The sequence below is a fragment of the Purpureocillium lilacinum genome, assembly GCF_023168085.1.
Source record: "Purpureocillium lilacinum CBS 284.36 DNA, scaffold_1, whole genome shotgun sequence".
In the NCBI taxonomy this organism is placed as follows: domain Eukaryota; kingdom Fungi; phylum Ascomycota; class Sordariomycetes; order Hypocreales; family Ophiocordycipitaceae; genus Purpureocillium; species Purpureocillium lilacinum.
In genome coordinates, this window is record NW_027072111.1 from 7,014,678 (window position 1) to 7,034,853 (window position 20,176).

At 61.7% G+C, this 20,176-nt stretch overlaps 4 protein-coding genes across 4 annotated transcripts; 2 read left to right on the plus strand and 2 right to left on the minus strand.

The window, feature by feature from the left end:
- Positions 1–615: 615 nt before the first annotated feature.
- Positions 616–2,579, minus strand: PLICBS_001737 (uncharacterized protein; the record flags this gene model as incomplete). The annotated part of the gene is made up of 4 exons (XM_018317169.2): positions 616–655; positions 735–884; positions 961–2,246; positions 2,331–2,579. The coding sequence occupies 4 exons, from the start codon at positions 2,577–2,579 to the stop codon at positions 616–618; spliced, it is 1,725 nt and encodes a 574-aa protein (XP_018182694.2).
- Positions 2,580–5,378: 2,799 nt separating this feature from the next.
- Positions 5,379–9,041, minus strand: PLICBS_001738 (uncharacterized protein; the record flags this gene model as incomplete). The annotated part of the gene is made up of 4 exons (XM_018317168.2): positions 5,379–6,775; positions 6,822–8,068; positions 8,122–8,826; positions 8,896–9,041. 4 exons carry the CDS (start codon positions 9,039–9,041, stop codon positions 5,379–5,381), a joined length of 3,495 nt encoding a protein of 1,164 aa, XP_018182693.2.
- A 2,359-nt stretch (positions 9,042–11,400) lies between these two features.
- PLICBS_001739 (uncharacterized protein) lies at positions 11,401–16,357 on the plus strand (the record flags this gene model as incomplete). Its single annotated transcript, XM_018317167.2, has 2 exons — positions 11,401–14,593; positions 14,649–16,357. 2 exons carry the CDS (start codon positions 11,401–11,403, stop codon positions 16,355–16,357), a joined length of 4,902 nt encoding a protein of 1,633 aa, XP_018182692.2.
- A 1,738-nt stretch (positions 16,358–18,095) lies between these two features.
- Positions 18,096–19,915, plus strand: PLICBS_001740 (NADH:ubiquinone oxidoreductase; the record flags this gene model as incomplete). The annotated part of the gene is made up of 2 exons (XM_018317166.2): positions 18,096–18,323; positions 18,377–19,915. 2 exons carry the CDS (start codon positions 18,096–18,098, stop codon positions 19,913–19,915), a joined length of 1,767 nt encoding a protein of 588 aa, XP_018182691.1.
- Positions 19,916–20,176: the final 261 nt, after the last annotated feature.

Consider the following 20,176-nt stretch of genomic DNA (forward strand, 5'->3'; position numbering starts at 1 on the left):
CACCGCGCATTCACCTGTCCGCGTATCCTACCATTCGAGTAGCAGCATGTGTAAGCCGTACAGATACATTGACCGCCGCTGCGGCCACCCCATAGCCAAGGGCTGGCATCACTGGGTCGCCGAGCCCTGCCGCGTAGCCCTCTTCACGCGCCGGGACTGCTGGATCCCCGTCCACATTCCGCTGGCGATGATTGAGAATCGGCTCTGGGAGGGCGAAGACAAGCCCTGCATGTGGTGCTTAAAGCACAAGGAGGCGCTTAAAGGAAAGTCCAACGTAACTGGTAGGACGAAGCGCAACGAGGTCTGCAAGCAGGTGTCTCAACATGCCTCTGACCCAAAGTATGAGAATGTAGCCGCGACCAAGTCCAAGGGCTGCGGCACAGAAGCTCGGGGCGGCGACCTGGTAGTCTCGGGCGAAGGCGATCTCACAATGCACAGTGCTCACAGTGTATATGCAGCACATGCAGTCTCGAAGGACAGTTTCTCGTCCTCGGGTGAAGTATCATAGAGAAGCGCGCCCCCTGGAGGGCCAGAGACGATATCTGCCTCACAGCCACGCACACGTAGAAAGATGACGTCGTTTATTCGTGTCGTTTCTATCACTGGGTATCTACTCTAGCCAAACAGCTTATCTAGAATCTTTTCAAACATATTTCTATCAAAAGTCAGCATGCGGACCGATATACTGGGTGGGTGGATAACATGAAGACACTATATAACGAGGGACAACTCACTTGGGCGGCGCGGGAATGTAGTTGCGCTCGTACTCGTCAATCTCGGCCTTGTCCTTGAGCAGGTCCACCTCGTGCGGCTTGAGGATGCGCGTCTTGTGCACAATCTTCCAGCCAAAGTACAAGATCGGGAAGACGGGGATCATGGTGTACCTGCGATGCTCAGTTAACCTTCCGCCACATAACGAGGCGGCGCAAGCGCACGGAGAGAAAGAGGGCCAAAACTCACGAGAACAAAAAGTCGGGCACGCTCCACTGGCCCGGCAGCGGCAGAAACACCGTGTACCCGCCGACAAAGGCCATGACAAAGGTGCCGACGAGCCCGTACCAGGCCGCCCCCGGCATCAGCCAGGCTTTGTACGGCAGGCTGTCCCTGCTGATGCCCTGGGCGCGCAGGGCCTTGTACCAGAACAAATACGTGGTGCAGACGACGGCAAAGTTGATGAGCTGCGAGGCGGTGACGAGCGAGACGAACCAGTCCAGGACCTTGGCGGCGTTGCTCTCGAGCTGCAGGAATGCCAGCAGCGCGAAGCACAGGACGAAGCCGACGCAGTAGACAGGCACGCCCGCCCTGGTGCACTTGGTCATGAACTTGGGGGCCTTGCCCTCGAGGGCCAGGCCGTAGAGCGAGCGCGACGCGCAGTAGACGTACGAGTTGCCGGCGGAGAAGGCGGCCGTCAGGACCATGGCGTTGACGATGTGCGGGAGGACGCCGATGCGCAGGCGGTTCATGGCGACGACGTAGGGCGACGCGGCGGCACCGGGCTCGGCGTTCTTGAAGGCGGCGGTGAGGACGTCGTCGTCGTAGGGAACCAGGATGCCCACGCAGAGGGCGCCGAGGACGAAGAAGGCTGTCAGTCGGTAGAAGACGGCGTTGTAGGCGCGCGGCATCACGACACGCGGGTTCTCGGCCTCGCCCGCCGCCATGGACACGTAGTCGGGCCCTGCGATGGTAAACGCTGCCTGGATGAGGCACTGCAGGAAGCCGAGCCACTTGCCTAAGGCGCCATCATAGTACAGCTCTGCAAAGGCGCCCGGTTCGCGCCAGTAGCGGAACCCAAATCGATCACCCGTGGGATTCCCGCCAACCATGACGATGAACGTAAAAGCGATAAGACCAACCGCGAGCAATACCTTTCCAACGGCAGCCCAAAACTCAGTCTCGCCATACCACTGCACGGCAAGGACGTTGATGAGGGCGTAGAGGACAATGATGATGACGATGACGGCGGCGGTGGGGATGACGTCGGTCCAGAAGTGCAAGATCAAGTTGCAGGCGACGACCTCGAAGGGCACGAGGGCGGCCTCGAAGACGAAAAAGTTCCAGCCGGCGGCGAAGCCGAACGCCTCGTCGACGTAGCGGCCAGCGAAGCGGATAAACGGCGACGAGATGGGCAGGTAGGTGACCATCTCGGCCATGCAGAGCGTGACGGCGAGGATAAAGGTGCACCAAAAGGCAAAGGCGATGAAGAGGCTGCCGGGGCCGCCCTTGAGGAGGCCCTTGCCGATTTGGACCTACAATACTAGTCAGTCATGCCATTGGGCATTGGGCTAAGACGGTGCAAGAGAGTGGGATAGCGGGAGTTGATGGCGACTTACATACAGGGCGGTGCCAATGGTGCCGCCAATGCCAATGAGCTGAATGTGCCGCGACTTGAGCTTGCGGTGGGTGGCGTCGCGGCTCGGCACGCCGCTGCCGCTCGACAGCGAGACCCGGGCGACGAGGCCGTCGCCGCCGAGGACATCCTTCTTGGCCCCGTCGCTGCCGCTGCCGGCGCCGGAGAGGCCCTTTTCCTGGTCCGAGGCGTAGGCCGGGGGCTGGTTGTGTGCGGCTGCGTCGCGCGCCATGGTGCCTAGGGGATCAGGGCGAGGAGCCGCCGAAGATATGGATAGGGAGGAGGAGGGCGAGGGGAGTGAAGAGGAGCGAGGTCGTCACCGTGAGACGGGCATGTGGGGTTGGTGATTCTCCGCCGGGGGGGAAGCGTCGCAATCGACGGGTGTGTCGCGTGCGTGCGTGTGTGGCTCGCCGGTGTAAAACGGCGTGTGCTGCTACTGCCGCGCTGGTGAGGCAATTGGCGATGGGGCGAGTCGCGGGGGACACACTGCAGCGGTGGTGTTGACTACCAATGTAGAACAAACACCGTCACTCTCGGTCTACGCCCAAAAACGCAGGACGAAAACACCTTGAAGCAATTGGTAAAGTGAAGAGATCGAGCGGCAAGCGAGAAAAGAGGAAAGTGAGCGGCAAAGCCCACAGAGATAAAGCCTCAGGTCACAAAAACCGGTCCGTCGCTCGCTCGCTCGCTCGCCGTGCCCGCCCGCGGCCGAGGCCTCGCCGAAAGCAGCGGGTCTGTCCGTCCGCTCGCTCCAAACGGTACGAGGACGCATGCCATGCCTGTTTCTGTTTCAACCCCCCACCGGCTGCCGCTACCACTGCCACTGCCACTGACGACGGACTGACCAATACAAGCACCGGCTTTTGATTTTACTACTACGTACTGCCTATTTCACAAGCAATTCGATCCGTCGACGCGCGCGCAGGCGGGCGGATTCGCCGTCCCCTGGACTGGACTGGAGCTTTTCGTCCCTCCCCATCCCAATTTTTTTTTCCTTTCCTGCCAATCCTCCTGGCGGGGGTGGGCGCTCTGTCTGGGGCCCCATTGAACTAGAGGGAGACGGACTGGAGGACCCCCATACAATAGACTGCTCGCTTACGATCCTGATTCTGAATTCCTGATGCTGAGTTGCGTCTGGTCCGGGGCCGCCCGCCTGCGCACGCAGCGTTCTCCGTGTTGCAGTGTCTTCGTCTCCAGGTCGAGTCGACAGGCAGTACGAAGTCCACGGGAGCGGCGCCGTTGGGTCTGACGGCCTCCCGGCACGAGGACTAGACGACGACGAAGAAGATGACGACGTCGTCGATCATTTCAGCCCACCCCGTCAGCTTTTCCAGGCCGCTGTTACACGGCAGGGCCCCCAGACGCTCACTCACTCAGCTGCTCGCTCAGCCAAGCCAAAACAACACGCCGGGTAGTTAGTGACTCGCGGATGCTCCCAGCGCCGCAGCACGCGACGAGCGAATAAACTCCCTCCACGGGCAAGCCATGTTCGCGGCACGCCGACAAGCCACCCAGATCCGTTGCAGCCAAAAAGTTTCCAGACCCGGGCGCCACCGCCGATGGAAAGAAAAACAAAGGCCAGGCCGCTCGCTCCCTGTAGCCTTGATTACAACCTTGCTTTCTTCTGCCTTGCTTTTACGCTTGCCTTCCTGCTAACTAAGTTAACGTGCTCGAACGTGTCGCTAGCCCCCTCGCCAAGCATCTTCACCATCGTCCGTCCGGTCTTTCGGTCTCACCGCCCCTCCCCATCCTCCTCTATCCCCCCCCGGTCTCCTCACCCCTCACCACTCACCACCCATCACCCCTCGTCGGCTGGCACCGGTGGCCAGAGGCAAAACTGGCCATGACGTCGTTGCTCACCTGGCGCTGGCCTGAGTCCCCCTCCCCCCTGGCCGCCTTTGGGGGCCGGTCGCACGACACTCATGCACACAGCTGGCTGGCGTGTTGGTCGCAGGGTGCACAGCCCACCTAGGCACCGGTGGAATCCATGAGGGAATGATGGCATGGACAATTGCGACGTGACAGAGCATCCTCACTGCTCCGCACATTTACAGAGAGTATTTGACTACTGTAAGGTACAGTACGGACGGACGTAGTATATGCGTACGTACATGCATACGTACATACACATGCACCTCATACGTACATACATGCTCGCACGCACCGATACTCTACCATCCATCTCCAATTCTGACGGACGGGCCCTCATCATCCATCCCCCACGGGCATGTGGCGGCCCTCCCCCATTGCCCGCCCACCTCACATCATTCGCTGCCCCCGCTGGACGGACCACCACATGCGCGCCATTAACTAGCAGCAGCAGCAGCAGCAGCTAATCACTCACTACTTCGTACCTAACCAACGACTTGGCTTCCAGGTTGTTGGTAATTCATGGTTTTCGCCCGCCGCGCATTCGCCGTCGTCCACGTGCGCCTTTCCCTCCTGTGGTGGGGTGAGGTCAAGTCCTGACTGCCCAACGACACTTGGCCGAGCATCATCGCCGCGGGACGGATGACTGCGTCGCCCAACATGAACACGTCAAGAAATGCCACGAGAATGTATAGAGCCTGTTCAACGATCATAGCTGGCCGTAATGTGCTTTATCGTGCCTGGTATGTAGTATTCGTATCGTATTTCATTACTCCGTAGTTACCTGTAATCAACAGACCCAAGAAAAAGGAGACCGTCATCTCATTCAAGCTTCAAGCCTCGCCCACTCCCTCTCTCCCACTCCCTCGCCCCCCTTCCTCTCCCGTCTCAACCCGCACGCATATGCATATATTTCCCCTTCTTCCCTCTTTCACCCCATCTCTCTCCCGCAATGCATCGGAAACAAACAACCAGCCAGCCGCACTCCTTGGAAAACCCGCACCCCAACCTCCAGCCCGCAGCCTTCTCTTTTGTTCGTCAACGTCAAGACGTGCATCAAACTGGGTATCGTCCAAAATCAACGCTGCCAATCCCCCTCCCCCTTTCCCCCGATGTTGACCAATCTGTTCTTCTACTTCTTCCTCATCCTCCATGAGCAAGCTCACAGCTCGTCTTTGGCGTGCTGCACCGACTCCTTGACGGCCTCGGTCGCCTGGCTCGCCGCGCTGCCCACCTTGGAGCCCACGCTCGCGGCCCGTGCGCTCGCCTCGCTGGCCACGCTGCTCGCGCTGGCCGACGCCGTCGAGTACACGGCCTGGAATCGCGACCACACGCTCTCCGTGAAAGCCGGCTCCTTGCCGCTCACCAGCTCCGACAGCATCTCTCCCACCGCGGAGTACTGGTCCTCGGCCTTGGCCCGCGCCGTGATGGCTGCGTCTGTCGCCGACGACACGCCCTCGCCGACAGTCTTGGTCGCCGAGGCGGCGCCGTCGATGAGCCCCTCGAACCAGCCGATGGCGGTGGGCTCACCATAGACGTTGCCACTAATCTCAGCCACGATGTTGTCCCACCGCTCGGCGATGGCGGAGCCCGCAATGTAGATTTGCTCCCCAGCCGCGTCCACGACAGACGCAAAAGAGTCTTCGACCTCCTTGGCCGCCGACACGACGCCCTCGGTCGCCGCCGAGTAGGCAGATCCGGCAGCCTCTCCTGCGGCGTTAGCGACCGAGGACGCAGACTCGCTCGCGACCGAAGCCAGCGACGATGCGGAGCCAACGAAGTCCGTCGGCGTCGGCGTTGCCGTGACCGAGGACCAAGCCGCCGAAGCCGCCGAGATGAAGCTCATGTACCGGTCCTGCGCCAGCCCGAGGCCAGCATAGTACTGCAGCTTAGCCTGGTTGACGAGCTTCTCGGAGCCGGAAGTCGGTGTCGGAGTCGCCAGGCCCATCGCCAGCAGAGCGCTGTGGTACTGGATCTCGGCCCACATGCGCCCCTCGTTGAGCCGCTGTGCCGCGATCGCTTCGACCTTGTGCCAGTTGACGGGCGAGGTGGTTGTCGGCGTGGGCTTGCCGTAGATGCCCGTCGAAGCAGCCTGCACCGCGTCCTTCAGCTTGTGGCTGGCGGCCGCGACCGCGTTGTCGTATGCCGCAGACACGGAAGCAAACAATTGATCGTGAACCGGCTTGGGCGTTCCGTAGACCTGCGCCGAGACAATAGACATGGCGCTCGAGTACTTGTCCGACGCCAGCGACACAGCGTTGGAGTAGGCGTCCTGTGCAGCGCTCGTAGCGCTTCCGATAAGGTCGCCTTCGGGCTCGTCATCCAGGATCGGGCCGCGCTGAGAGACTTTCTGCGCGGCGGCGCCGAACATGGCTGCGTGTACTGTTGGTGTTTCGCTTGGCTGCGATGGTTCGTCCTTTGGCTCGGTGCTCGACTCAGTCTGCTCTTCAGCAGCATAGTCCGCCTCTGCGGCCTCTGGGATTATCGTGTCCGCCGGTTTCTCCTGCACCGCCGCCGTCGTTTCTGTCGAGTCTGTGTCTCCAATCTCGTCCGGCGAGCCTGCTTCGATTAGCAGATGGTTACTTGGCATTGCCATGCGACTAACCGAGGATAATAGGCTCTTCTATAGGTTCGGCAGGCTCTTCTCGTGCCACGGGCGTCTCCTCGGTCTTCTCACCAAAGGCAACGCTGGATGCCATGCTGCTGGCCGCGCTGAGCTGTTCCTTGACCGCCTCGGCGACCACGCTCGCTTCGTCCACGACCACCGACGTAGCTGAAGAGGCGGCATCGGCGACATGCTCGGCCGTGGCCGTCGCAGCCTCCTCAACGGCGCTGGAGAGGTCCTCCACCGACAGGCTTCCCGCCTCGGCGGCGTCACCAAGAACTTGCTGTGCCTCGTCCAATTGCTCGGCAACCGTCTCTTCCACCTCTTGCTTCTTCTGCGCAGCCTCTGCCGCCAGCCGCATGGCCTCGGACTCGAAGTTGTCGGTGGCGTCTTTGGCCAAGATCTTCCACCGCGCCACCTCCTTAAGCCTTCCGAGCTCTCGCGCCGCCGTAGCAGCCATGGTCATGCCCTCGTCCTCGACCTGAGCGGAGGCGTCCTGAGCCTCCAGCAGAGTCGGGTGCGTGACGATGAGCTGCTTGAGCTCGTCGGTCCACTGCGTGAGCGTGTTCTTGAGCTCGTGGTACTTGGCCCAGTCCTTGTACGTCACGCCGTCGGTCCACGCCCACTTCATGCCAATCTGCTGGAGAGCAAGACCCCTGGTTTCGTCGAGGATCTGGAAGTGGACGTCGGCAGCACCGATGACCGTCTCCTGCAGCTCGGCGTCGTAGTCCTCCCGCCAGCCGCGGATAATCTGGGCCGCCTTCTTAATGGCGACGCCAGCGGCTCGGACGGCGGCGACGGCCTTTTCTTCCGCATTCTCGGAGCCTTCCTCGACGATGGATGAGATCTTGGTCTTGAGCGCCGCGAGCTCAGAGTCAATGGTCGCCTCGAGCTGTTTAACCAGTCCGTTGCCGGTGCCCTTGACGTTCTCCTCAACCATGCGGCGAGCGATTTCGTCAACGCGGTCCTCCATATCGGCAGCGCCCTCCTCGGCCTGCGCGGCAAACTTATTCTGCCACAGCTCGAGATCCTGGGCAACCATCTCCCGAGCCCTGCGGCGCTTGTCGCTCTCGTTCTCAGTGGGCGGTGGGGCCTCGACGGGGTTCGCGTAGTTGCTGGGAGTCTCGGTAGGCTCTTCGGTGTCCGTAGTCGCAGCGACCGTGGGCTCGTCGGCCGTTGCCGAAGGCGCGGTCGAGCTCTGGGGCGTCGGCTTGCTGAAAGAGGACGAGACAGCATCGGGCGCCGCGCTTTTTTCTGCAATTAGCCTACCATCTTGGTCGTGAGCTGCGAGAAATCTTACCTAAACGCCTTTTCCCGGAGCACCCTCGACTTAGTCTGGTTCTTGTACCGTCCGAGGCGCTCGCCAATGCGCACCAGCTGGGGCTCCACGTTGTCGACGTAAAGCACGCGCAGCTGAGGCCACACGGTGGTATCGAGGAAGACATTTGTCTTGTTCCAGGCCCAGTAGGCCGCAGGGAGCGCCGTGTCGGTGGTGAAGCCGGACGCGGCGTCATAGCCCTGGACTGCATATGGCTGTACGAATTCGTAGCTCGGTAGGAGATAGTCATAGTAAAGCTGTAGTCCGTTGGTCTTTGCGATGTCGTAGTATGGCCCAACAGCCTCGCTTGCCCTGGTCAGGTGCGGAGCGATGGACTGGTCATAGCGTGACTGTGTGAGCTCTTGGATGCGGGCAACTTGAGGCTGTCCGTTGGTCTCCCACTGCGCGCGGGCAAAGTCCTGCCCCTTCTTGACCCAGGGGGCGCTGTACTGGACGGCGTAGATGCGAGTCGGGGTCAAGACGCGCGAGTTGACCGTGTCGTAATAGGGGCGGGCGACGTCGACATAGGGCGCGGCGTACTGGTCGTAGTAGGGCTGAACGTGCGGCGAGACGGCGTTCTTGGCTTGGAAGTAGTGCTTGCAGATGAAGGGCGAGGACTCGTCGCAGGCCTCGAGCGACGAGGGGCATCGGAAGAGGATGGTGAGGATGGCGGACCACGTCGCGAGCCTGCGGCGCGTTTCTGTCAGTTACGATGGCGAGGGACCTGTGGACGGGCGATGATGAGAAATGACGAACCTCGCGATGAGACTGACGGCCCAGGCCATGAAGCCACGCCTTTGCCTGGCCGTCGTGCGTGTCTTGACCGGCTTGCCGTTGTTAAGCTTGCCGTTGGCGTGGGCAGCGCCGTTGCCGGGCTTGAGAGCGCCGCTGGGCTCGGCCATGGCTGGCAGGATGCTATCGCGCTCCGGCGACGTCGGCGATCGGGCTCGAGCTGCTGGAGATTTGCTGTCGTAAAAAATGGGTTGTCTGAGGAGGGAGCGACGCTCGGGGCTCTCGCTGGCGAGGAGCGGCGGCGCGGCGGATCAAATGGAGGCGGAAGACGACGGGCGGATTGGCGAATCGAAGGCGGGCGGGCCCAGCAGGTGCGACGAACCAACAGGCCGAAGAATGATGCAGGTCGACCAGTGCATCCGACGCCCGCGGCAGCGAAGCAAAGACGCGGTCGGGATTGGGGGGGAGGTCGTTTTTGGTTCGGGGGCTGCGTGAGCCGGAGCACGGAGGTTGAAGGATGGACGTGACGGGACGCGGTCGCGATCTGGGGGGAGCTTCTTTGGAGCGTCAGGTCTTGTAGCCTGGCGGGACGGAACCTGGAAGCTTCAATCCCAGTTTTTTCTGCCTGATGCGGCGAGCTGGTGGAGCTGCAGGGGGCGGAGGGGGCACGCTAACGATGAGGTGAAGCAGGGAAAAGGCGTCTGGTGTCTCCCGCCGTCAGAGGCTTCGTCTGGGCGCACGGCGGGCGGGTTCGTCGCGGTGAAGAAACGCGGGACGGGAAGGAAGCTCTAAAAAAACTATCGACTTGCACCACCGCACCTTGGCGTGTTTATCTCTGGTCAATCTACTAACTTCGGATGATGCTGCTCTCATTACCGGCCAGCGATGGGGTGGGAATCCAGCCGGGGCGGCGGTGACGTTTGGCCGCGCGCCGTGCATCTGCAAGCGTCGCTGATCTCGCACGCACGCGCGCGACGAGATCCCGAGGCACGTCATTGCTGAAGGCCGTCGCCGCTGGACCAGCTCCCAGCTCAGCTGTCTGGGTGGTCTCAGCTGCCCACTGAGGCGCTGCGGTGCCCACCAGCTTTGCCGCCACTCCACCACCACCACACCTGGCCTGGCACCCGTCGCAGAGGCCGCCATCGGGCGTCCATTGGCTCGTGACAACGTGATAACGTAGGAACCATGAAATGTAGACCCTCCCAAGCAAGGCATCATCGACATCGAACCGCGCCGCGCAGATAGGTAGCTGCCATGGTGGCATTATTAGCCTGGACGAATGTCGCCGCCATCATCAGGATCAGGGAACCGTTCCCCGTGCACACGCCGGGCTGCATGACATCAAGGTCCCCCCGACCACCGGCGGCAGGAGCCTCTGCTCCGTCCATTTACAGCCTCTCGTTCCCGCTGTGCATGCAGCCACGGTCAGGTTGCCAGCTGCTCGCCCATCGAGTCGTGACGCATCTACGACGGGAATGGTTCGGGCCCAGCCGCAGAGTGCGATGACTGGCATTACTTCGTACAACTGCTAGGGACTACTAGCGATCCAACAGTAATACGTAGAGGCCAGTAATTTATGATGCTCTCACCAACTTTGCGAGAGATGGCCAGGCGAAACAAGGTCTGGATATCTAGGCAGTCTTGCCGCGGTCAACCTTGAGAACCTGCAAGACCTCCATCACGGCCAGCTCAGTCAGGTTCCACTGGGAGAGCCAACTGACACCCGTGGACGGACGTGGATGCCACCGTGGACGGGCAGCCAGCCTGAACACCTAGGTCCGTCGCTGACAACAGGTCGGGACCCTCTGGTACCAGCCGTTGCACGCTGACGCAGGCAGCCGCGCAGTACCCTCGAGTACCCCGCCGAAGGCCATTCACGGCCACCCGGGCACGTCCCAGACCCTGAGCCGTCGCGTGAGCCTGCCCGTGGCTTCCTGTAGCCTCGCCTGGCCTCCCGTTGCCGCCTCGGTGGACCACCCCGCCACCACACTCAGCACCACCGACAGTGCGCCCAGCGCAGCGCCAGCACACTGCAGAGCACCGTGGACCCGACTGCGGCTGCTGCACCACCCGGGCACGTTAAACCCTGAGGTGGCCACCTACTCACCACTGTCGGCCGTGCCGCTGCCCGCCAAACGCCGCCAACTCAACTCAACTCAACATCATTGATGCCGCTTCCTCCTCCTCAACCCTCCTTTTAACCCCCGCCACCAAGGCTCCCCACGGCTCCTTTTCCTTGCCGTGCAATAGCCCAAGGCTACGGTTCCATTATCCTTTCATCTACATCGTTTAATATTTCCTACCGCTCACCGATCCAGCGTCGTCGCTGCTCGCGTTGCACGGCGGCGAGAAACGCCACAGGCCACCATCATTTCCCGAGCCGAGCCCCGTCTTCGCCTCCGACCCTCGACCCCCAAGGCCGCCACCTGCGATAGATACCCCGTCCCATCGCCCACATGAACTCCTCGGCGCTCTCCTCACGATAGTCTACGGACCGAACCCCCACGAGGAACCGCCGTCCCTCCAGCCATGGACCGTTCCGAGCCGCGCCCGAGCCGGCCCTCCGCCCACCTCCAAGCCCAACCGCACGATGCCGCGCCCGCCATCTGCCGAATATGTCGAGGCGAGGGCACCACCGCCGAGCCTCTCTTCTACCCCTGCAAATGCAGCGGGAGCATCAAGTTCGTCCATCAGGACTGCCTGATGGAGTGGCTGTCGCATTCACAAAAGAAATACTGCGAACTCTGCAAGACGTCGTTCCGCTTCACCAAGCTCTACGCCCCCGACATGCCAAAGTCGCTCCCCGTCCACGTCTTCCTTGAGCACATGGCGAGATATCTGCTGCGGAACATGCTCGTCTGGCTGCGCGCCTTCGTCTCCATCAGCGTCTGGGTCTGCTGGCTGCCCTGGTTCATGCGCGCCGTCTGGTCCTTCATGTTCTGGATCAGCGACGAGGGGCTCGGCGGCAGCTCCCTGCTTTCGAGGGCCAACACCGCTGTCGACACTTCTTCGTGGCTGTCGGCCGCCCTGGCCGACATTGGCACCACGCCGACCACCCCGCTCCTCCCACAAACCACCACGTCCGCCGCCGAGGCCGCCATCATTCTCCAGGGCCTCGGCAGCGAGGACATGTCCGAGTACCTCGTTCGCATCCTTCTCGGCTCCTGGGGCATGCCCGTCAAGTTCGGTCGGTCCGCCGTCGACGGGACCTTGGCCACAAACAGCTCCGCCCCCAGACCGTCTAATGGCACCGCGCCGTCGTCTTCGTCACTCCTCGGGGATGTCGCCTTTCTCAAGCAACTCACGCCCAGCCCGATGCTCAACCGAACCATTGTGAGCGTCCTCGAGGGGCAGATCATCACTGTCCTTGTCATCGTCTGCTTCATACTCGTCATCCTCGTCAGAGACTACGTCGTGCAACAGCAGCCAGAAATCAACCTGCGCGCCGCCTTCGACGACCCGGAGGGCGAGGACTTGGTGGAGGAACCCGTCGAACAGGAGATCGGTGTGCGCGTGCTCAGAGAGGCGGGCGAGTCTGAATCCGAGGGAGAAGCACCCGAAGACGACGCCGCCACCTACGAGGAAACAAGGGTTGTTGAGGAGCCCGAAGCTGGGCCTGCGCCAGCGCTGACAGAAACCGGAACACCTGCTGCCGAGCAAGATCCAGAGATTGCCTCCCAAGAGGCGGCGCATCTGGGAGATGAGCCTAGTGACAGACTTGTCAATCGCGCGGCATCCTCCGACGACGATTCCGATGATCCTTCTAGTGTGATCGATTATCTCCGCATCTACCGTCGGGCGAGCGGCGACTCGGAGAGGATCCTCCAGATCGTCGAGGAGGAAGGCCTGGAGGACAAGCTCAGTTACTGGGTTGATGTTACCCGCCGCTCCATCACAAAGCGTGAGGACATTGCTCGCGAATTCTCCATCATCTTGAACCGGGAAGCCGGGCATCGCACCAGGCCGGATGCCGCCCATCCCTCGCACCCAGGCAGCGACCCGATATCCTTCGAGGCGGACCGCCCAAGAGACGAGCCCAAAGGCAAAGAGAAGGCGTGGGAGCCCGTTTCCCCCAGCTCTACCCCAGGACCGCAGCCTGGGTCGGCATCGAGACCTCGGGCAATATCAGATGGCCCTCAGCTTCACTCCACGGTGAATCCTCTGGGAAGCAACAATTGGACGTTCGAAGGGTTGCCGTCCGACGACAGCGCCGAACTCGACGAGCCGAAATTGCCAAGCCCACCTACTGAGAGAAGTTCGACGCCTTTGCTTGGAAACGGCGCGGCTACTGTTCCATTCCACGGTGACTTAGTCGCTGACGAACACGAATCACATCACCACCACGAGCCCTCAGACGAAGAGGATGAACTAGTTCAGCACTGGGAACCAGCGCAACCGGCCGACGATATTCCCGCTCAACCCGAGAGACAACACGTTGGGCTGGGAGACAGGGTCGCAAACTTCATGTGGGGGAATCTCGATGACCAGCACAATGCTCAGGAGGCAGACGACCACGCCGACGATGACGGCTGGGTCGACGTTCCTGTAGACGAGGACCAGGACGACAACGTCGATGCCGATGCCGACGTTGGAGAGGTGGACGGCGCCGCTCCTGGCGGTGGTCTAGACCCCGAGGCCATCGAAGACATGGAAGACTTTGAGGGCGTCATGGAGCTCATCGGCATGCGTGGCCCCATCGCCGGCCTCTTCCAGAACGCCATCTTCTGCGCCGTCCTCGTGTCCGTCACCATATTTGCCTGCATATTCATCCCGTACAACATCGGACGGCTGTCTGTGTGGGTCGTGGCGAATCCGATACAGTTGCTGCGCATGCTCCTTGAGTTCTCCAAGGTGGTGCAGGACGCCAGTGTCATGGTCGGCGGCCTGGGCTCCTGGTGTGCGCTCAACTTTGTGGACATGTTTACTGGCATCGTTGGCGGCGCCGTCGGGGCAAAGATAGTGAGCGCGCGAAAGGCCTCCTGGGGCCTCTGGACCGCCGCGGGCAAGAGAGTCATGGAATACGCCTTGCTGGTGTTTCCCATGTCGGCCACCGAGATGCAAAACTTCTCGGCCATCAGCCATGAGGCCTTGAACTCTGTCAAGGCCAGCATCGTTTCCGCCTTTGGCAGTGTCAACGCCCTCACCTCGGCTTGCGCGAGCCTGACTGACGGCAAGTTCATGGCTGCGACGGCGGCTGCTGCGAGCTCGGCGGCGGCTAGCGCCAGAGCCGTCGCCGCGATACTCGTCGACCCCAGCTCGTGGGTCATTGATCTGAGTGGAAGTGAGGTGCGCCCTCCTGTCGACCCTGCTCTGGCGCACTGGTCTGGGTTGGACCGCTTCTGGGCCATCCTGGCAGGATACGTCGCCATCTTTGCCGTCGGGGCCATGTACTTGAAGAGAGGCACGCCATTCTCTCGCGGCAACATGCTGCAGGCTTGGGAGGCAGGCGTGATCGATACGCTACACCAGGCCAGCGGCATCATGAAGGTCATTCTCATCATCAGCATCGAGATGCTTGTGTTTCCCCTCTACTGCGGTCTCCTGCTCGACATTGCCTTGCTGCCGCTCTTTGAAGACACGACGGTTCGGTCGCGGGTTCTCTTCACGTACAACTACCCTCTGACGTCCGTCTTCGTGCACTGGTTCGTTGGCACCGGATACATGTTTCACTTTGCGCTATTTGTATCCATGTGCCGCAAGATAATGCGACCAGGCGTGTTATGTAAGACACCACCCTGAGCCTGACCGAGGATCTGGCGCTCACTGACTTTTGGCAGACTTCATCAGAGACCCCGATGACCCCGAGTTCCACCCGGTACGCGACGTGCTCGAGCGCAACCTCGCCACGCAGCTTAGGAAGATTCTCTTTTCGGCGTTTGTGTACGGTGCGCTTGTCATCGTTTGCCTCGGCGGAGTGGTCTGGGGGCTGTCGTACTCGGCACCCGGCGTCCTGCCCATCCACTACTCGTCCAACGAGCCCGTTCTCGAGTTTCCCGTCGACCTCTTGTTTTACAACTTCCTCATGCCCCTGGCGGTCAAGGTGTTCAAGCCGGGCGATGGCCTACACATCATGTACACGTGGTGGTTCCGCAAGTGTGCACGCGGCTTACGTCTGACCTACTTCCTCTTTGGCGAACGGCGAATCGACGAAGAGGGCGATCTGCAGCTGCCCGCCGATTCACCAGACGCCAAATCTCGGTATAAGTCGCTGCTGCTCGAGCTAGACGAACACAATCGCGTCATCCCGAAAACGTGGCGTGACACCTTTGAGGGTGGTCGCGCGAGGCCAAACACCGCCATATCAAGCCGCGAGGAGCGCATCATGAGACGCAGGAAGCTCCACCTCGTCACGTCAGGCCAGCTTGTCAAGAGCGGTCGTTTTGTCCGAGCGCCGGCGTCAGATAGAGTCAAGATCCCGAAGGGCAAGAAAGTGTTCTTGACAGTGTCGGAGACTGGGCGCCGCCGCGACGGGAACGCCGACGACGACATCTACTCATCCAACCAATACCAGATGGTCTACGTGCCTCCCAACTTCCGGACACGCGTCTTCCTCTTCATCCTATTTATCTGGCTCTTCGCCGCGGTCACGGGCGTGGGCATCACGGTCCTCCCGCTCATGTTTGGGAGAGCAATGTTCAAGACGCTCATTCCAGAAGGCATCCGAACGAACGACGTTTACGCCTTCAGCATCGGCATCTACGTCCTTGGCAACGCGGCCTACGGCATTTTCCGCGCCCGCACCGTTGGTACCAAGGCCCGCAAATGGGCTCACGATGTTTGGGCCGAGCTGGTGGGACATGACGCTGCTAGGCGCATATTCTCGAGCCTCGTACGTGCCGCGAAGCTTTTTTATGCGCACTTCTTCCTCTTAATTGCGTTTCCCCTCCTCTTCTCGACGCTCATGGAGTTGTACGTGTCCATCCCGCTGCACACGTACATGAACCCTCCAGCGGGCTCGGCAGGCAAAGCGAGCGCAGGCGCCGACCGCCATACGGTCCGCATCATCCAGGCCTGGACACTGGGCGTCTTGTACCTGAATCTCGGGACGAGGATGCTCACCTCCGTCTTCCCCAATAGCCGTGCAGCCATGGCCGTGCGAAGCGTTCTGCGCCGAGGATGGCTGCGACCCGACATTGCACTTTTGACGAGGGCGTTCGTTGTTCCGGGCATAGCCATCGCTTTGGCGGCCATACTTGGTCCTCCGCTCATGGCGAGCCTCCTCATCAAGGCAAACGTCCTGAGCAACAAGACGGGGGCAGACGGAGCAGGGGCGGCCCTGGTGTACCGATACTCGTATCCCGCAGCGGCGCTGGCTGCTCTTGCGGTTAGGCACGCCGTGGGCATGGCGGGAGTGTTCAAGGGCTGGAAGGTTGGGATCCGCGACGAGGCATACTTGATCGGCGAGCGGCTGCACAACTTTGGCGCCGCGACCGCGGGGGCTCGGAAAGGCAAGAAAGCATGGGCGAACGGGCGTCCGCGACTGTGAGGCGGGCGCCCGACTTGTACAAATCATGTGTAATGAATGCGTGTATGATACCTGGCTGCTGCCGCGGCAGCCGCCCAACGTGTTGCCGGCCAGTCTTTTGGAGATTGGCCGGGGCAGAGTAGACTGATACCAGACATAGCCGTACATTCAGCTTTGGCAGCGTTGATTCTAGCCGTGGGTGCGCATGCGCATGTGAATGTTGACACGAATCTTCGCTGTTGTTTGTGGTGTTGTGCAAGGACTTGGCTACCCTGCACCACGACGCAATTGGCGACTATCAACCAGGAGAGCTCCGGTTTACAGAGAGTAAAGTCGATGGCAGGTTTGGCTGTATATGTTCCAAGCGGGAAAAGCATTTTAGGGATCCAAAAACTGCGTCGAATATGTCGACTGCTTTGAGAGCAGATGTTCAACTGGGAGCACCACCCGTGCTCTGTACACATACGTGTGCGTCTCCGTCAGCGGAGACAGTGTGGTTATAAATAGCAACGTTTCGCAACGGCCGCAGGATGCCGGCAATCTTCTTCACAATGCAGCCAGACACAGACCTGCGTACAGTGCAAACGTATGTGCGTACCATCTACGACTCCAACAAAACGTCAGTCGGGCCGTCGCGGGCCACCGTCTGCACACGCCGAGCCAGGCCAGGCGGTCTCGATGCGGTGAGGGCAGAGAGTTCAGTCAGTTCCGTCCAGTCGTCAAGGTCCCGCTTTCGCCTGGTTGCCCATGACGCCAGGAACTAGTCCCGAAGCGGCAAGGTGGCCAAGCTGGCGCCGCCCCTGCAGCGGAGGGTCCCCAAGCACCACCCCCTGGGCTCTGTCACAGGCACCGCGAGCTGCTGCTGGAGCGCCCTGTGGTGACGCGCTGTAGCGCCACAGAAGGACGGCCACCTCACTGCCCCCCCGGCGGCGCAAGCAGCTGGGAGCGTCAGTTGTCGTCGCATAAACAGTCCAGTCACGAGCCAAAACATGGAACGCCCGGTACGTGCAACCACCACCGCCGCCGCCGTCGCCGCCCGCCGTCCGCCCATCGACAACCCCGGACGTGCGTTTTGGCTCTCGCAGCCACCGACAACGACGACAACCGACGACGACAAACGACCAACGACGACGACCCCCCGAGGTAAGTGCACTGGCTGCCTCATCGACTGGCAGACCAGCGCGCGCAGTACCGCCATCGACCACCCGCTCACCGACGTCTCTTTGTTGTCTCTCCTTTCACCAGCAAGGAGGGGCTTCTGTTGGGCGACGCCCAAGGGGGGAGAACACGACCACCGAAACCCCTTAGACACTGCATCCCTGTGAGTGAACACGGTTGCAGCAGCAGCACGTCGCCGAAGACGAAGGCGAATCCAGACTGATGCGATGCGGTGTCGTGCGTGCATCTCGTTAGGCGCTGTCCGTTCTTGAGCTCTCGCGACAGACTCGTCTGTGCGCTTCGCTCGCTCGCCATTCCCAGCTTCACCGATTGCTGTCCGCCCACGACGCAGCAGCACCCACGCTCTTTTGCATCTTTTGCACCATCGCGACGCGCCGAATTCCCTTTTGTCCGACGACAGCGACATCCCCTACGTTCGTTCTTTGTCCGACCGTTTGACGGATCCCGCCGGCCCCTCGTCCACGACGAATGTCTGCAGGAGCCCGCGTCCGCTTTGAGCCCAGGGCGCAAACGACCGCACCGTCGGGACACGTAGGACCATCTCACACACCCAGATAGACACAGGACCATAGACACAGCAATGGCCGAGCCCCCCTCTTCGCCTCCCAGCGAGGCCACCAGCTCCGAGGATGCCCTGTCCTGGTACAAGGCCCAGTACGAGCTGCTCGAGTCGGAGCTGGCCGAGTTTCGCGAGTCGAGCCGCGAGCTCGAGCAAGAGCTGGAAAAGGACATTGAGCGTGCCGAGAAGCAGGAGCGGGTTCTGCAGGAAAGGGCCGAGACGCTCGGCTTCGAGGTAGAGGAGTGGAAGGTTGGCTTGCGAACCCCCTGCGACGAGAGGCAACTGATGCTGACGGGCAGCAGCGGAAATACAAAGAGTCCAAGACGGAGGCCAGCGCGGCGCAAAACGCGCTCGAGAAGGAGATTACGACGCTCCGCGACTCGAACCGCTCCCTGCAGCTCAAGCTGCGCGACATCGAGGTGGCCAACGACGACTTTGAGCGCCAGGCGCGCAACACGACCTCGTCGCTCGAGGACATGGAGAGCAAGTACAACCAGGCCATCGAGCGCGCCGTCATGATGGAGGAGGAGATCAAGATGGGCGAGCAGGAGCGCGAGAACCTCCGCATCGAGTCGCAGCGCCTGCGCGAGGAGCTGGCGGACCTCAAGATTGAGGCCGAGCTGATGCAGGACAAGATCAAGAAGCACGAGTCGCGCCACCTCTCGACCATCTCGACGGACCTCTCCGTGCTTGGTTCCCCGACGTTCGACAAGAACTCGCCAGGCTCCACGGCCAGCTCGCCGCTCATCACGACGCCGCCCGACACCAAGTCGCTGTCCACCGACGACACCGTCTCCGAGGTGCACGACCCGCCGTCGCCGCCCATGTCGGACGCTTCGGCCTCGATGCGCAAGTCGATGGCCAGGGCCCCCGGCATGTACGGCTCGCTGCCGCGCAAGTCGCGCCTACCGTCGCTCGACAGCAACGCGACGCCTAAGCCGCGGACGCAGCCCAGCATCGGCACGCTCAGCCGCGCTGCCGCCGGCCCGCGCATGTCGGGCGGCGCGTCTCTGCGCACGCCGGCGAACCGATCGACTAGGACCCGGCCAACCACGCACAAGCTCCCCGCGTCCAATTCGCTGACGCACATCCGCTCACTGACGGCGCAGATGCAGCGGCTCGAGGCGAGAGTGCAGTCCGCACGGTCAAAACTGCCCGCCCCGACCAACACACCTCCCAGGGCGTCGCCTAGGTCCGCGAGCACGGCGTCCAACGTGCCGGCATCGGTTACGATCCGATCCCGGAAGCGCACGAACGGATCCGCCGCCTCGTCCTTGGCTGGCGACGATACGACACCGACGGGATACAACCCGCGCGCGTCGACGACTAAGAGCCACGTTCCGCGACTCAGCACGTCGGGGATCAACAGGCTCTCTTTTGGACCGCTGCCCAACCGCGGCGGACCCGAGTCGGACATGAGCCGGCCGAGCTCGCGGGCTAGCATCTCGTCGTACGCCAGGCCGGCCTCCCGGAACGACATGATCGCGCCGCCGCGGCCCGTGTCGAGGACGTCGATGACGGGTGCGAGGACGCCACTCGGGCGGCCGCGGTCGTCGCTGTCGATGAGCGGGGCGGTGCAAGGCCACGGCTACTCGGCGAGCATCGGGCGCGCTGCCATGGAAGACCACCACGGCGACGAGCGGACGCCCAGCCGCAGGGGCACGTACTCGAAGATGGAGCTGGAGGCGGGTGTTAGCGGCATCCCCGTCCCAGGCAGCGCGATCCCGACGCCAGGTACGAGGAGACAGAGCGGAGGTAGGCGGACCAGCGCCGGAGTCTCGAGCGGACGACCCAGCACATCCGGAGGGAAGAAGCTGGCCGACCTTGGCGAGACGTACTAACCGCCGTCCCGACAAAGGCTCGAATCCAGCTCACCGCCGGGCCTTTCACCTGCCGACGAGATTCTGGGGGCACTGAGAGGGCGGGTAAGCCATACCCGTCTGCTGCCCCCAACCATCGGACTGGACACCGCCGCACATATCGCCGCAACATACCATACCTACGAACCTAACCCATCATACTATACTATACCCGAGCGGCATCTTGGAGTTGGGTCCGCTTGATTTGTTTATTTGTTCACGGAGCACGAGAGACACGGCGAA